The 17,794-nt window shown below is 41.8% G+C and overlaps 1 protein-coding gene across 2 annotated transcripts in view; it reads left to right on the top strand.

The window, feature by feature from the left end:
- The first annotated feature begins 5,022 nt into the window (after positions 1 to 5,022).
- The window catches only part of MAMLD1 (mastermind like domain containing 1), a 259,349-nt gene continuing 246,577 nt past the window's right edge, over positions 5,023 to 17,794 (top strand). For both annotated transcript variants that reach the window (XM_063937386.1, XM_063937385.1), the window contains exon 1: positions 5,023 to 5,322. In XM_063937386.1, the coding sequence (XP_063793456.1) occupies positions 5,269 to 5,322 (54 nt within the window). In that variant the 5' untranslated portion in view covers positions 5,023 to 5,268. The remainder of the gene's footprint in view (positions 5,323 to 17,794) is intronic.

The raw sequence follows: 17,794 nt of genomic DNA, 5'->3' as shown, positions 1-17,794 counted from the left end.
GGTTAGAGAAAGGCTGTGGGAGTGGAGGAGCGGGTTAGGCTGGCGGTACCTATAATTATGGGACACAGTCACACACTGACTGGGGAGGTCTATGGACACCTTGCACAGGGCAGCATAAAGTTGCTGGGTGCAATCCGCACCCCACAGTTTTAACACACAAACACACACAGGGTTAGGAGTCAGTGTCAGGCGTACCAGCAGTGACAGCAAACTGGGGATCTCTAAAACGTGGGCCTCTGTCAGGACAAAGAGAGGTAGGAGCCGGACACAGGGGAAGCCTCCTAATGGAACAGGCAGCCTCCTCATCTTTCCCTCCTCCTCCCTCCTCTTCTACTCTCTGCTCTCCCATTTCCACACTCACTCACCTTGGTCTGCTTCCGGGTGCTGTCATCAGTGCTTGGTAGAGCAGGTCGGGCAACATGTCCGCAGCGCCTCTGGTACAAGCACCGTGGAGGGAGAGAGCAGCGTGCAGATCCACAGGAAAATCCGTCCACATCACCGCCGCCAGGCAGGACACGCTGGGGATAGGTCAGCAACAGCCAGTGTTGGGGCCCGGGGAAAGCCTCTTCTGCCATGAGTGAAGGTGCCGCCCCGTTCATGGGGTCGGGGGGAAGGGGGGCGAACAACGCAGCAGGGGGAGGAGGGAACAGCTCCTACAGGTGACTAGAGAGTGAGTGCCTAACTTCCTTTTTTTTTTGGTGCCGCAGAGCCGCCCTTCATGTGCCGACGCCCATAGGCAGCTGCCTAAAGCTGCCTAATGGAAGCGCCGGCTCTGGCTAGCTATACTGTGTAATGGAACGGCTAGTGGTGGGGACCTATTCCATTTTATGAAAGAGAACTCACTGGATCCAACCACAATAAAGTTTATAGTGGTGAAACCGATTTGTGGCTTGCAGTTCATGCATGGACTGGTTCGCATTTGGTGTTATGACTTATGATATATTTACTCACCCTATGAAAGCACCCTTTTCCCGGAGAGAATGCTGCAGTGATAAACACAATGGGGTAAATTTACTAAGGTGGGAGATTTTTAGAACTGGTGATGTTGCCCATAGCAACCAATCCGATTATATCTATTATCTGCTAGAAGCAGCTAGATAAATGGTAAGTAGAATCTGATTGGTTGCCATGGGCAACATCACCAGTTCTAAAAATCTCCCACCTTAGTAAATTTACCCCAATGATTCTTAAACAAGAAAAACGGATTCAGGGCATACTGATCTCGTAACAAAGGACATTTTATCCAAAGTCCTGTGCAAGGACCAGACCATCCGGCTCGGTGTAAATGACAATGTACCCTATTCAGTATATCGCATACTGACGATTATTGGGTCAGTTCGCACGCGCAGCACTCTTTCTGAGTGTGCATGTCCCAGCATCTCAGTGATGCAAAAGCATCTGCCTGATTGACAGGTAAGGCAGAGCCTTTCCTTTCATACTAACATTTAAACAAGAGTTTTGAATATATAAAGTATATGAAAAATACAAAGACTATATAATAAATATCTTCTTTGTATTATTCTAATAATTTTTATACTCAAAACTCTGGAGTAAAAAGTCTGTGGCAGGTGAGGCACCTACCTTTTCCGCACATCTCTGATCAAATCTCATCAAATTTCCAGCAGTATATACTGCTGCACCTGTGTATAATGCCCACATGAACCCTTGGTCTCATATATTGTGTGTAAATCTGGTTCTGGTACTAGCCAGCACCTTCTCAATTATTTAACTCACCGCAAATCCCTGCCAGGCTATGCAGGCAGGGCGGCATCCCTAATTATTGCAATTGAATTGTGATTGCACTGTCTTCCGCCTGCCCCAACCTCTGCTGCTTCCTTGGAGTGAACTGTCTGCCGCCTGGCCTGACCTCGGCTATGTCTCTGGAGATGAACTGTGTCTGCTGCCTGCCCTGACCTCAGCTTTGCCATTTGAGATGCACTGTGTGCTACCTGCCCCAACCTTGGCTACTATAGATAATAAGGCCGGGATTCAATTAGCCGCAATGATGACTGCAATCTAATTGATACCCCAAGGGCTATTTTTTACCCACCTCTGTGGGTCAAAAATGAAATCTCTGATACCTAGAAGGTTAACAGGTGTGTCAAAACTGTTAACATGCAAATCTGTGAACTATTTATGGATTCTGTGTGTTAACGCCCATTAAGGCGCTACTTTAATGGGCGTTAACAAAGCCATCAGGTGAAAAAGGGAGTATAATTGAATAGCCCTAGACATTAAAGCCTGAGGTTACCTCCTTTTTCAAGCACAGTAGTTTAGCACAGCTAATTGTCTCCCTGCCTTATTCTTTTACTGAAATATATACACTGCTCACATAATAAAATAAGATTAAAAAATAAAGGTGTCTTGCTTAAATATATGGATTTACTATGCATCACAACCAGTGAGTATTTGTATAAATATGTGGCACCCCGGAAAATGGTGTTTGTGCTTCTTTAAAAAGTTACTCACAGGTCCTCAGCAGCACAAGGGGAAAGCACGGCACAGCAGGAGTTAAAGCCTAAACCCTGGTCCTATCACATGGCTGAGATGCAGACCGCTGATTGGACAGGGGCAGCCTGGGAAAGGAGAGTGTTTGGGAAGAAGGTGGAGCTGGAGTGAGAGGAGGTGAATGCTTGTCACACGCGGAGCTGAGTGGGAGCAGAGAGAGAGAGATCAAATGACAGCCCCAGGATGCTAGGTGGTGAAAAGTAGCACTGCAGAGTGTGAGCAGCATGGTGCGCTGGAGAGACTAGTGCCAGGTGAGCGGGTGTTGAGACACAGCCATAGGGGACCAGACACCTTCAGGCCTTAGGATAGGCGCTTGACGCCACAGCCATCAGGGGACTGAAAGGTGCCATTAAGGACTGGCTGAACAAGTGAACACCTCAGCTTAAGAAGGTCTGAGTGAGTACAAAACCACAAGAGCTCCAGATAAACTTGATAACCAGGTTATGGACCCCTATCCATAACTGTGAAAGTAAAGGGTGCGGACAGCATAATGCCACACTGCTTAAGTTAGTTACTGCAACGCCATCATTCTGCCTGCTAAGCACTGCAAGGAGTTTATTGAGGTAACCCATCCTTCTATCACACTGAGACTCTATGAGTCTGAGTAAAACTGAGTTGTGGTATCAGTGAAAGAACAGACATTTAATTTGGGAGACTGAGTTTTTGACAAGTTTGTGTACAACCCTGTAAGCAGGACAACAGACAGAGTTTATTGCATTGGAAAAGACATTCATTGCTAAGTAAATTGTATCCATTGAGAGATAATACCATTCCTTTGCTAGTTACATCCTCTTTGCATATTTTACATTTGAATTTGAACAACTGACTTTGATATCAACCAGGATTACCCCCTTTCATTTGTGTGCAAATTCCACAGTAAGAGACTATGAAACAGCAGACTTCTATATGAGCTCCAAATGTAATTTCCAGTGAAGACTGACATAGTTTGGCAAGGGAAATCTAGACAGTAGTGTTGATTATTGTTAATTGTATTTTTTTTTATCACTCTCCTCATTACCACATTTTATGATTCCAATTATTTTATGGCAGTATCTGTGAATCTAATAATTATATTCATCTGTGATTCCAATAATATCCTGCCATTCTTATGTGATTCCAATTAATAGTCTTTTGCATACTGAATGCTTCTTTATGACGTGATCTGTAGCCAAATTGTTGTTTCTTTGTCCATCTTTTACATTCCAAATTCTTATCTTTTGTGATTGTCCAAATTGACTGCCATTTCATCATCTCAAATCCAGAGTTCATTGCAGCTCAAGAAAAACATCCTGTTGGAATTGCTGACTCACTCCTGTTTCGTTTCAATCTATCCTACCTCTCTGAAAATGGTACTGCAGGATAAGGTATGGGGAGCAATATTTCAGGGGAAAGGTCCATCACATATCCCCCCAACATCTGTGATACCTCTCCCAACCACTTAGACATACCCACAAACCCCGGGGTGTTACAAATACACAGTTTAACTGACACTGGCGGCCATACTCAGATGGAGATTCTGCGCCTTGATATGACCAGTGCAACATTCAATGGTATGGCTGATGGTGCTTCTTAATTCGCACAGGGTCATATTAGTACTGCAGCTGCTCAGTGTCTCTGTAGGAAGACCATCAGCTGTGAATTAGCAAAACGATGCAGTTATGGCATGTTATTTTTCATTTATTTTTTTTATTACCTTTTTCTTTGGGGGATGGGGGGGGGGGGGGGGGGGGCATTTTACACCTGCGCACTTCACATAAAATGCTTCCAATCCTGTATCTGGTAACTCTGGTGGTCTACTGTCGCTATTTTTCACTACTAACCAACTACAAAAACATTACCTTATTTTGTGCACTATAGATGTAACGCATGCCAAGATTAATAATTGATTTGCATTAAGAGAAGATGGTCACATGATAAGCAAAGATGTGTTAAAATGAAGTAAAGTGAAGTGACGTGATATGACTTGCAGTGTGCGACGGTATCAGTGTGACACGCTTAGCTTCTCTGACTCATCAGCAAAATTTAACTGCACATTATTTTTAAGTGTCAACCTTTAAACATTTTTAATAATCTATATAAAATATTTCGTTTAGTTTACTTCTTTACTTTTCATTTTGCTCCTCTTATTTTAGCAAATGTTAGCAAACACCAAGGGATCCCTCCCTTGTCTGATGATTTTGCAATTGACATGAATGATGTTATAATTATTTGATAACTACTGTCATTATTAGTGCTGCTGCTGCTGCTGTTATTATGTTATTATTGCTAAATAGACTACAATGATCTGAACATCTCATGGTTCAACACCTGGGAGGGGGGCTTTTCACAGCAGCCCCCTACTGAAAAATAAGCTCTCTGTCCATCAGGTTCCCACACTAGGATCTAATTGTCAGGAATGAGCAGTGTAAGTGAAGGCTTGTTTCCCCTTTAAGATTGAGTGACTCTGGGCTGTCTCCACCTCCCCTGGTGACACAGCAGTTGTAAATGTCCTATCAGTAATTTAAAGAGCAGAGACTCCTCCTTGAAGTGAGGAACTGGGGGCTGATGGAAATGTAGTGAGCAGTCTTAGACAGGCACTGGGTGAATCATTAGCCAACTGCTACACTGGGATGCTTTTGTCTGGAGTCTAAAAGGGAAATATATACATTTACATATCCGTACTGCAATATCTACTCATTTTTTTCTGATTGAATATTTCTGTTTTGGAGTTTTACCGATACACCAAAGTGGATGTAATATCTGGTGGATCTCGAGTCCAAAATGCTGCTGGTTTCCCAGCGCATAGAAGCACCACGCATGGAGCCCTATATACCAGTAAGTAACACAGTGTAGTGACAGTATACACAGCGCTGCTGTACCTCTCCCTAAAGTGTCATTGTATCTGATCATCCACATGAGAGGGGCTCGCGGTCTGGGGCTCTGAATTGGACCTCAAAGTGTCATCCCTGGGATTTGCTGTGCCCGTGACATTGTGTATGTGTGTACAGTATATATAAATAATGATAGCGCCAGCGTATTCCGTTGGGTTTTGCAGTTGGTGTGTATGAAGTGTGTGTATGTACAGTATGTGTGTGTGTTGGATACATCAGCAGTGTCACCTCCCATGTACAAGTCCTATCAGTAATTAGTGATGCACAATGCGCATTTACAGACTTGTAGTGTACCATGTAAGAGCAGCGATCATAGGAGAGTGGCACACAGACAGCAGTGTGTATAACCTTATATACCCACTATCCGGGCACAAGGACAGCTGCCCACACTGCCCGGCGATCGGAGCATGTTAGCTGGCACTTGTGCTGTTCTGCAGGTCCAGAGTTACGAAAATGCTGTTTGATTTATCCTAGATTAATGGTGACTGCACAGGGACTAATAGGATTAGATCTGCCAATAAACTCTGCCTTGCAGGCTGTAATATCCCTGTGCACACAGAGGCAGGCAGGAGAGGTCTGCCTTAAGTCCTAATAATGGGTTAGCACCCTTTCCCCGGCACTGTAGAGTCAGTCTCATTCAGAGTGCACATAACAGCCATACACTTCCCGTTGCCTGAATGGGTTGGGAGTGTTACATGCAGCCTATTAATCTCCCAGCTCCCACTACACCAGTAATAACCAGAATTACTCCATTTGTTGCTATTCTGTGCAGGTCAGAGATCATTCGGGTGTCACTGTGAATTAATACAGCAGCAGACTGGTAACTGCAGTGCAGACCTCTGTGCTTTATATTTTATTCATCCAGACAATTGCAATACTTTTCCTTTTTTCCTCCTTGGTGTGTGTATAAGAATCATGCCCTGAGTTTAATTCCTAATTTGATCATATGGGCTAATTAGGTAGTTGCTAATTCATCCAGTAAAACACTCCTCATCCAGTTATTGTTGTCTTTTGTAAGCTAAAGACTTTGATAAATGCTGCCCCCTCCCCTCCTTTCCTTTGGTATAACGACACCTGCCTTGCAGACTTGTATTGTCAATGAGTGGCAGCAGAGCTAGAGCTGATGTGCTTTGGCTCTGTGGAGCCCTTGTCCAGCAGGGGGTGAATGAATATGTGCTGCTGAGCTATATAATCTGGGATGACTTGATGATCATTGTGTGTTTGCAGATAACCTCCCACTTTCAGCGCTGCAGGTGTTAATGTCGCAACAACTGGCGCCTTGTATTCTTCCTTCCTTTTTCCGATGCAGAAAGGGTTAACGGTTGGTGCTCCTGCACCGCATTGCACTGGCAGAACTGCCAGGAAAACACCCTCAGAGCCTCCCAGACACAGTGTGGGAGCATGAAGCTGGCTCATGTCTTTTAAAACTGGTTTATTTCCCCACCACCCCCCTTCCTTCCCCTCACCTCACAAATTAACCCATGCACTGCTGCTATGGCTAGAGAGGAATTGTGTTGCACAGCATGGGGTTGCATTGGATTCTCCAGCATAGAGAGAGTTAAGTTAGTGATTCCCTTGTTGACTGTCCTCTAGAAGTCAATGGCAGTTCATGTCAATCTATTGTGTACATTATACCCTCACATGGCAGCAGGTTGTGATGCAGTATTAATAAGCATTTTCCTTTTCGCTCTACAAAGGACTGAGTAATATGTTCTGTTTAAGGAGCATCTTAATTCAGTGCTGCAGCAAGCCGCCTTTCTTCATTGAAGTGTAATAACACCCTAGATCAAGCAGTAATGGGAGAAAGCTGCTGTCCCCAGAAGCTTACACTCTCTTTATTTTTAGATGGGGCAAAGCATAAGTCCATCATATTTTTTAATTATTATTATTATTTTTACCTGTTGAATTAAGTGGTTAATAAATGCAACATTTTAATCTTTTCTTTCTTGTTTAACTAAATATTTTGGTGATCACAGCACAAATGTGTCCATATAGCAAACAAGGTTGTCAATCGGTAAATGTATTTATCCTGTATGATAAACCAGTGATTTCGCACAGACTGCTACATTGTGTTTAAATGGCAACTGAAATAAGATGATTTGCAGTGGTTTGTCACACATCAGCGGTAATAAACCTAAATCGTTCCATCTGTTGGTAAACTATAGCAGGTCCGACACATAACTTGCGATAGCCTCCATATCTAGTAGTCACGTCATGGTCAAGCCACCCATTTTCTTGTATGTTCCCTCATTTATCACTACCCTTGTAAAGGCTCTAGGAGCTTCTAGATAATGGTTATCTTGATTAGTGGGTGGATGTTTTCCAGCACGGTGGGAAAATCAAGGTGAGGGGTAGTGGTGAAAAATCGATCCGTGACTTGACTTCGGGCTGGTAACATAGGCAGCTGTCTGGTGGCTAGGTAAGGAGTGGTACTGGCTGGCTCATCTTAGCTCGTCCAACATTGCCTGTCATAAGATGGAAATATGGGGGTGCTAAATTAGGGTCTTATGGCTTATTGATGCAAGTTATAAAAGCAATTGTGTTTATACTTGCGTCTACATCAAGGTATGCGTTATTATTTAGTAATGTATGTTTATTTACAATTGAAAGTTCTTTATTTTGCTCTACTAATTATTATTGATCCAAAACCCAATAATAAGTACCATGGCCAGTAATTGCCAAATGTCTGTATAATTTATAACTTATGTTAACTGCAGTTAGCTAATTCTACCTATGCTTGTATAGTGGTCTATAGCATTGAGGTCAAATAATATACATGTGTTAGGTCCCACTTTAATAGGTAACTGGAGAGCTTTATTAGTCTACCAGATAATAGCAATGTTAGTCATTTTATTTGAAGATCTATAGACATTTAAAAAAAAAAAATAGTTAGATTAGCGATCAAAGGAACTGATAATGCTTTTATTAACATCGTGGTTGCCAACAGTGCAATTTAAGTGCTTTGTACAATGACCTCTATAGTTTTGTCGGGAAGAGTCAAGTAAGTTTTCTTCTATGTGTATTTAACAGCATAGCCGCTTTCCCCTCCCATCGCATGTCCCAGTGGTGCCAGGCCCTTGGATCACAGGCTTGGCTTTTGTTAGTGTGGCATCCTGCAGCTAATCCCTCTTGTCTATATCTGGAAAGCAGAGCCAATTCTTATTTACACTCCCATGGAAAATAGGCTGACAGTCATGGAAATAAAGCATATCAGTTTTTTTTTTTCCCCTCGTTATTGCTGATAACCTTCTGACATCGTATCACACTCGGTTATTGTTTTAATAAGCCATTATTAAAAAGCGAACAGTAAAGAAGTTTATATGGGTTAGCCATTTTCATCTGTGGCCAGTTATTGTTACCATGGATCAGTGTCGGACTGGGGCATGTAGGGCCCACCAGGGGAATGTAGTGGTAAGGGGCCCATGTTTAGGGGTGTGGCTAGTCTCTAGAGAGGGTGTGCCCAGCCACCACATTGGTTTGCCTAACCATTTTGCAAGTGTTGGTCCCCTAGATAAATATATACAGTAAATACTGTAGTGCATACAAGATAATGTACTAGATTAGTAACAGCACAGTCTGGAACCTGATCCCTAGAGGAGGGGGTGGGCCCCCAGACAGTAGGGCCCACCGGTGGTTTCCCCTGTAGCCCTGTGGGCCAGTCCAACCCTGCCATGGATTAATCCTCATTACCTTCCTGGTGTAATGTAATGTAATGTAATGTACTGACAACATTGAAATGGTGCTATCCACAGATGGTGTTTGTGTCTCCGTTTTAGCTAGTCTAGTGAATTGATAGTGAAATGAAATACATGAAATGAAATACATAGTGGGGTCAATTAATTAAATTAGATATGAGTTTGAAAAAAGTTAACTTGTATGATAAAACTCCATTATCATGCGATAGTGCACCCACCAGGGAATTGTGAGATTCAGGTAGAAGTGGTGATGATGTGACATTGTTCTACAAAAAGCAAACTAGAAGTGCATGAAAGAGGGGAGCTGATCATGAAAACCCAAAAAGAGGCAACTGAGATAGCAGGACCAAGGGAAGGCTGTTAGTGGCCATATGACAAGCACTGGAAGTTCTTAAAAGGTGATACATGGATTTTTTTTTTTACATTTGTTTTTATTAATGGTGGAAAAATGACAGGCAGCAAGTGTATTTCATCAAATAGAGTCTGTAAAGTATTTTGGGGTAAATTAAAATGTGTTTCATGTGGTTTTTCAGTGTTTCTATATAAGTTTGTAAAATGTTAGAAAAACCCTTGTAACCATCTGCAAGTTCAAATACCCACTCCCCTTCAATTCAACACCCAACATACATCTCCCACATCATTTTAACTCATTATCGAGTTATTTTGAAAAAAACACCTGAAAAAAAAAAAATCACAGTGGCTAAATGTAATAGCCCCTGAGTTGTCGGAGGTGCGGGAATTTCATGCGAGTCTGCCTGTTTTTTTAAAAGTAGCAATATTTTACAAGGCCAAACCAACCTGGGGGTAAATTTACTAAGGTGGGAGATTTTTAGAACTGGTGATGTTGCCCATGGCAACCAATCAGATTCTACTTGCCATTTATCTAGCTGCTTCTAGGAGATAATAGGTATAATCTGATTGGTTGCTATGGGCAACAACACCAGTTCTAAAAATCTCCCACCTTATTAAATTTACCCCCTGGTGTTACCTTGTAAATGATTGCAGCTTGGAGGCTGTTACTATTATCCGCATATCTTGTTTGACCAAATTACGCTAGTTACATTTCTCCAAGTGTATTATTATTCATTTAGGTGGTGAACCAGAGGTTCTGTACTATGTCACGACATTTTTACCTAAAAATAAAGATTTTCCCTACCGTTTCACCTGCTTAAAAATATACACAAAAAAATCTGAATTTGGAAAATGGATTGCAAATTCGGAATTGAATTGCAAATGAGAACTGCGCAGTAGGATTGGTCCTACCATTCGCACAAATTGATTTGCTAACTCTACTACAGAACTGATTGAGCCCTTGTTAAAAACTGGGGAAGAGTAGGTCAGTGAAATTTTATAGTCTGTGATAGTGACGCTTTAAAAAGTCTAAAAGTTTTTATTGTATGTTAAAAATACAATCTACTTGCACCCAATAATGGTTGGTATTACTTGTGGCAATCTGATCTTATAAGTTTATCACTTTATAGCTGTATCGCTAATTCAAACTGCTGCTGAGCCCAACATTGTATGGGGAACCTGATAACCAGGAGAAATGTGCATCATGAAAAGTCCCCACGTGATTATTCAGTTGCCCAATCTTTAGACAACTGGGTCTGAAATTAACCCAGTCCAATACGACAGTTATTATGTAGTATATATGAATTAGCGGGTCGCTGTGGTGGGTGTTGCACTTTTGGAAAAAAGTGCATCTAATGGTGCATACACACTGACCGATCGGCTGTTCTATTGAAGGGCCGATATATCACTGGGCCGTCGGTCAGTGTGTACGAGCGATATGTCTGTGAACGCTGTTCACAGACCTATCGCGTCGGCCCTGCAGCACAGCTGATGACCAATATATCTACCGATATATTGGTGTGTGTGTGTGTGGGCGGTCAGCCGACCGCCTGTACACAAACTGCAGTAGCCAGCAGTGATTGACGGCTGAACTGGGCGGGCGCATGTAAACGCCCGCCCAGTTCTTGACGTCAGTACCAACGTCGACACACTGCCCGATCTGGCTATAGATATATCTGCAGATATATCTATAGGTGTGTACCTAGCATAAGGCTAACATGAAGATAAACTGGGGAATGACTTGCATTAAAGACTCCTATCTATCTATCTATCTATCTATCTATCTATCTATCTATCTACTGTATCTATCGGTACTTCTTTAAGCTGCAGATATTAGGGTTAAACAAAGTTTGTAGTTCACAAAATAAGAAAGAATAGTAGTACAATGGCACTGAAGCAATCAACCTGACTGTCTGTCTTTATGAGTTGAAGTTCAACTTCTTGTCAGCTAATTTTCTGCATGTCATTGAATAAACCAGAGATTGTGTTGGATTCTGTACTACATACATGGGAGGAGCTGTTGAAGACAAGTGCTCAAATTATACTGTTTACAGAGTTGTAGGACACAGTGAGGATTAGCGTAGACCTGTTTCACAATTCTAACCATTTAGCCCGCTTTAGACTAGACGTGATGACGCTGTGTTTGGAGTTAGGAGCTGTTTTGCTCAGCACTGCCATTATAGCAGGTCTTCCGTGGTTAACCCTTTTTAACCCTTAGCAATGGCACATGACGGTCACTGGCCCTCTTCTGAATGATCATTAATATTTGTACATATTCTCATTTCAAATGTAAGCTGCGATCATCTTTGTTTCCATGACACTGAAGAAATCTTTTGAGATTCCCATCCCACAACTCTGCCCTCCTCCCTGTCTGCATCAGTCAAGCCACCAGCTAAGACTCTGGATTTGCATGAGAAATTGTGGAGGCAAGGAAGAGGGGGGTGGTGTTGGGATCGGAAAGGGAAAGGAGAGGGGGTCTGAAGAATGAGTGTATATGTTCCTGCCCTGCCGCTTGTTCTTTTCTAATAGAACAAGAAGTGGAACAAAGCACAGGAGAGAAGAATATTTCTCAGAAAGAGAAATATGAGGGTTCTTTAGTTCTGCAAAGTTGGAAGGCAAAATAAATTAAAGTTAGCACTTTGTAGACTGGATCAATGAAAACCTATCCTAATACATTTCAAAAGGATCAAAAAGTAATTAGGATAGACAAGTCTATACAGGAAAACTATGCAATGAGTTGGTCAAACTCTTGGCGGCAACAACAACAACAAAAAAATTATGAAAGGAATCCAGCTAGAGTGGAAGTTGATAACCTTTATTGCAAGCATCATATGTTGTAGAACGTACATAAGCTGTAACAAATCCTCCTCAGATTTCAGTGGGTACAATGCCTCAGATAGAGAGGGGTTAAACTGCAAGCTTATGACACATGAGCAACCGCATAGGATAGGCTCTTGCCAAAAATAGGCTTATTTCCCTACCCGTTTCCTGTTGCTGTGGTCATGTTGCCTTTGTGTCCTTTTCGTGGCAAATCTCCATATCCGTTACATAAGACGTCTATTGAGAATGCAGGGAGTCACCACCGCAGCCTTACTGGCTACTTAATAGTTTTGTTAAAATTAGTTGTAATAAATTTTCACTCACGCATTTACCAGTGTTCACTACAGATCGCCAGCAGCAAAAAATTAAAAAGACACTCAGAACTTATGGAGAAAGTATATGGTCTGCAAATGTTTCTGATTAGATTTTGCTAACCACTGGGATACATTAATGTACATTAACCATGGTGCTGAGGACATGGCATTTAGCCTTAGAGATGCAATATCCTGTGAAAGTCATCTCATTGATCTGTATTATACTCATTATCTAGGGGGTATAGTAACACCAAATTTTCCATTTACTGTACTTGTAACGTAAATAGAATGCAGAGTTTTAAATCTGTGTCAAGAAATAGTCGTCACTCACAGCCGAGGCTGCCAAACTGTCCCATAAGTCATCATGCAGCTTTAAAGCTTTTCATCATGTCCTTGTCTATATACTGACTGCAACAAATCCCTTACTAGTACTGCCGGCAGATTTACTCACAGCAGTTTTTGTGCAAATCCTATGGTAAAAGTGCGAAAGAGTTGTCAGCTCCCAAATATCTGTGAGCCCAAGGCAGCTGCCTGTTCTGCCTATCCCTAGGTCCAACCTTGCTTTCAATAGCATTGGAAAGTTCAAAGGCGTGTTTTGGAAAACAAACAGTATTGCCTTAGAACACAGGTTCTCTAACTCTGTCCCAAATGTATTAAACCTTAAAAAGGGGATAAAGTGGAGAGTGATAAAGTACAGCAAATCAGCTCCTGTCATTTTTCAAACACGTCCTGTAACATGGCAGTTAGGAAGCTGATTTGCTGGTACTTTATCACTCTCCACTTTATCCCTTTTTAAGGCTTAGTACATTTGGGCCTCTGTCCTCAGGATCTCACACAGTTCATTTTTTCCAGGTCTCCTCACAGAATTTCAAGTGAAATAATAAGATCCACCTGTGGCTCTTTTAAAATGTGGTCCTTCGAACTGAGTTTGAGAACCAGTGCCTTTAGAACGCTACATAGTGATGAGACTCTTTAGCTAGCTCTATAGTCCTTATTGGCTATTTTTGGTATAAATGCTGGTTTTAAGTTATCGTGTTCAGGTATAAAAAAAATTGGGTGTGGTATGGAAGGTCGACAGGGTCTCTAGGTAGACATGGTCTAGGTTGACAGATCAAAAGGTCGACATGAGTTTTTAAATGGGTTGTTGTTTTTTGTGTCATTTTCGCTGTACAGTGACCGGGAACCTCCATTACTGCATGGTGCCTCCTTGCAGGTGCCTTGCTCCGCTGTTCTCGGCACAGGTTACCAATCCCAATCGTAGTATCTCCACGTGGATTGTAAAGTGTGAAAAAGTAAAAAAAAAGTGAAAAACTCATGTCAACATAGAAATCCTGTTGACCTAGTTACTGTCGGCCAATAGTGGTCAACCTAGACATTGTTGACCTAGTTACTGTCGATCTAAAGAACGGATACCAAAAAAATTATAAGCAGCCTGTTGTCAATATTGGATTTGTTTTATTCAGTCTCTTACTCCCTTACGTTTACTCGAAAATTGGTCTATCCTAGAAAGTAATTTCTTCCTACACCAAAGTAGTCACCCCGCTACAGCCCGAAAAATATATAATATATATTCTAATATTAAAAGTAATTTGTTTTATGTGTATATGTTATCAGGATTAGGAGGCCTATTGGTGAGAAGGACCCTGATCAGTCCCACCATAGGTAAAAGAAAGTCTCTTCCTTCTGACATACAATTGAGATGAATACAGTAAGGATAGAACTGGTATATTCATTTGGAGGTTAGGTGATTAAGATCCCTGAAATTAATGAAAAACTTTGACATTAAAGACAATATGATGGTGCCTCCATATGGCCTAATTGGTTTAGAATATCATTATACACTTTGGTCTGTTATGGAAACTGAAGTGTTTGAGTTGAGAACACCTGATCTACATATAGAGATTAACCAAAGTATATGTATTTATGCAGAACCGAAGTTACAATCACCAGTTCTATTCACATCCTTCCGTTCCGTACTTCTATAGAGTGAGATTATCAAGAAGCAAAGCTGCTGATGTGCGAGCTTTAACATATGGTGCCTCCATGAAAGGAGAGCTGTATCGGCCTTGAACCTGTCGGACTGCCCAGCTGGTTTTTACCAGCACAAATGGATAATCGGCTCTTTGCTTCGTCTCCTCACTGGAATTGCTGCTTTTTCCAGACCATACTGCATATCATTTTTCTGTGTTTTTGGTAGGGTGGCATTGACTTGTCTGCTGGTTACTTTTTGTATGGCACTCCAGTAAGAAGCAAATGCAGAACTGGTACTGGAAGAAGCACCTCTATTAGGAACAATTGGAAAACATAATGTGTCCATTACCAACTTGCAATAAAGCCCCGTGATTTATGTTCACATTTGCTATCTTTGAGTAATTGCCAATATATTGAAATAATTCCCAGAGACACTGCTGCCAGGCAGGTGCATCTAAGCTCTTTGTGCAGAGTACTATTAATGTTACAATGCCCAAAGTAATCTGCGCATTTCTTAAAAGGGAAGGTGTTGCCCATAGCAACCAAACATATATGATTCAGATATCTGTTTCTCTGCCAGAAATAATATAGCTAAGATCTAAGTGGTTGATTTGGGCAGTACCACGACTTTCCCTTTTTTAGAAAATGAGTAAGTTACCCTTCATGGGAGCAATTCAATAGTTTGTAGCTCCTATTTAAAGAGCCCGGGGGCTGATCAAGTATTTTGTGCAATCAGTCCCGAGACTGCGCATATTGCGGATTTCTACTTGCTCCCTCCTGAGGTGCGGGCAGAAATACGTGTAAAGTAGGGCTTCCAGGCTGATCATGCAAATCAATTAATAGCTCCTGGGCCACTTTGCACGCAAAAAGCTGCTTACCGTGCCATGCATCGGGGTGCGAGAAAGAGGCTGTCGTGGGAATTAAGGGGGCAATTAAACAGTTCCCAGGCTCTTTAAAGACAAGCTACAATAAACACAAACAATTGAATCACCTCCTAGTATGTAACGCTGGCCAGACACACTGCAATATTGGACCGTTGGGCCCCAAAATGACAGTTATGCCTGGTAACAGTCTCATAAAGTCAAATTATGGTAGGATCATACTCCGATATGTGCTAGATAGACACCTTCAATGTGTTTGTTCAATCACCTACCAGGTATACTAGCAAGACTTAAGCTATGTACATACCTGAAAGATAAGAGGAACGGATCAATTTTTTTTTTCAGACTGTTAGGATTATTTTATTTTCTGTATATGAAAAAATTCCCCAAAAGTTAATTGAGGTGATGTTTTTACATACAGAATGTTAGATGATCTGTGTACACATTACATTTGCTGCACAACATCGACTGACTGGGACCGACGAACATTGCACAACACTAGTGAATGTCGGGAGCCGATCTAACCACAGGTTTGTGAAAGACCGTTGACTCCAGGTGCCTTGTGCTGAGAATTGGCTGTATCGGCCTGATTATTACATTAGTGTGTATACAGCATTAGTAACACCAGAATTGGTCTGTCTGATCTGCTGAAGATGCAAACTTCCTTATTTTGTTCAGTTTGGCTACCCATGTGCGTGGCTAAATTGGACGGTGATTCTGTTGCTTAAACACAATTACACGATCCATATGTAAGGTACGCTAGAAACTCTAGTAATAGCATTCTAGGGGGCAGATTAATTTCTTTCTGTATGTAGCTACCACTAGGGTGTGCAAAGTGGGGCAATTCAGTTGTTGCTGTTTAGACGCTTGGTAGCTGTGGGGATGACATCTCTTCTCACAGCCTTCTGAGGTACAAGAAGAAATGTGTGCTAAGTTGGCACTTTGGTTGTCCAAACAGGAGTTTGGCTGCCCAAAGCAGGACTTTAGACTGGTTTATCCGTTTTACGCGGTATGCATGGGCACCCAAGCACAACTGAATTGTGACAATTGTTTGGGAGTCTAAACAGTCCCGTTTAGATGGGAAAAATAGGTGCTCAAAACAATTGTGTAGACCCCAACATATACAACATGAGGCAATATGCTGTGCAATTGGTCTGATATAGACAGGTTGAGTATCCCATATCCAAATATTCCAAAATACGTATTTTTTTTAGTGAGATAGCGAAACCTTTGTTTTCTGATGGCTTAATTTACACAAACTTTGTTTAATGCACAAAGTTATTAAAAATATTGTATTAAATGACCTTCAAACTGTGTGTATAAGGTGTATATGAAACATAAATGTATTCTGTGCTTAGATTTAGGTCCCATCACCATGATATCTCATTATGGTATGCAATTATTCCAAAATACGGAAAAATCCGATATACAAAATACTTCTGGTCCCAATCATTTTGGAAATGGGATACTCAAGCTGTAATAGGATTAGGCAACATGGGCCTATTTGTTGTGGAACTGCATAGCCCAGCATGCCTGGACAGCTTCTGGTTAGCAGGACCTGGCGAGACATGGATTTTTATTTCACATGATGTATTTCAGATGCAACTGTACTGTGCTAAAAGCTGTTTCTCTACGCTGTGACTATGTGGAACATTAACCTTTTTCAGATTGATGATGCATTACAAAGCCAAATGCAGCTCTTGTGGAAAAACACTTATCTTTTTAAAGGGGAATTATGCAGACAAGCCAGAGTATATGTGAGCGTTTTCTAATTCCTGTGTCTGAGAGTTATTAGACATTTGGGGATGTGATGGCATCATTTTAGCTTTGGGGGAGGAGGGGGAGTTTGTATATGATTCTCCCTGGTCCAGATTGTGACCATCACAAAACATACACTTCATTTGGGGTGGCCACCAACCATCAATGATTCAAAATCATCAATGGTCTATGACCAATGTTAAATACTTTTGCCATCGATGGAGGAGAACCAGATGGTTTCCCACCATCGATTAAACAAATGTTTTTTTATTTATTTTTTTACAACTGCCTTATATTTACTGTGTGCTGGTGAAGGGGCGGAGTCCTGTGCTTGCTCCTCCCACACGCTGCACAGGCCATGCCCAGACCCCTCTGGCCAGCTACTGGTGTTCTCTACCCCAGACTGACCAGGATCTGTGCGGCGACACGTGAGCTTACATGTGCCAATACGGGTTTATATAGTGCGGCATCAGTATAACCTGCCCATTACAAAACCCTGCAGCTCCTGTGCGAGTATCGACCACCCCCCTCCACTCCCCTATAACCAACCCCGATGTCCGTCAAAATTATTTTTTAACTAGTAGCATGCATAATTGTTACTTATTCTTATTGATATGTAAGGAGCA

Source organism: Pseudophryne corroboree, chromosome 8 (genome assembly GCF_028390025.1).
Source record: "Pseudophryne corroboree isolate aPseCor3 chromosome 8, aPseCor3.hap2, whole genome shotgun sequence".
Taxonomy (NCBI): Eukaryota; Metazoa; Chordata; class Amphibia; order Anura; family Myobatrachidae; genus Pseudophryne; species Pseudophryne corroboree.
This window is presented reverse-complemented; position numbering and strand designations above follow the sequence as displayed.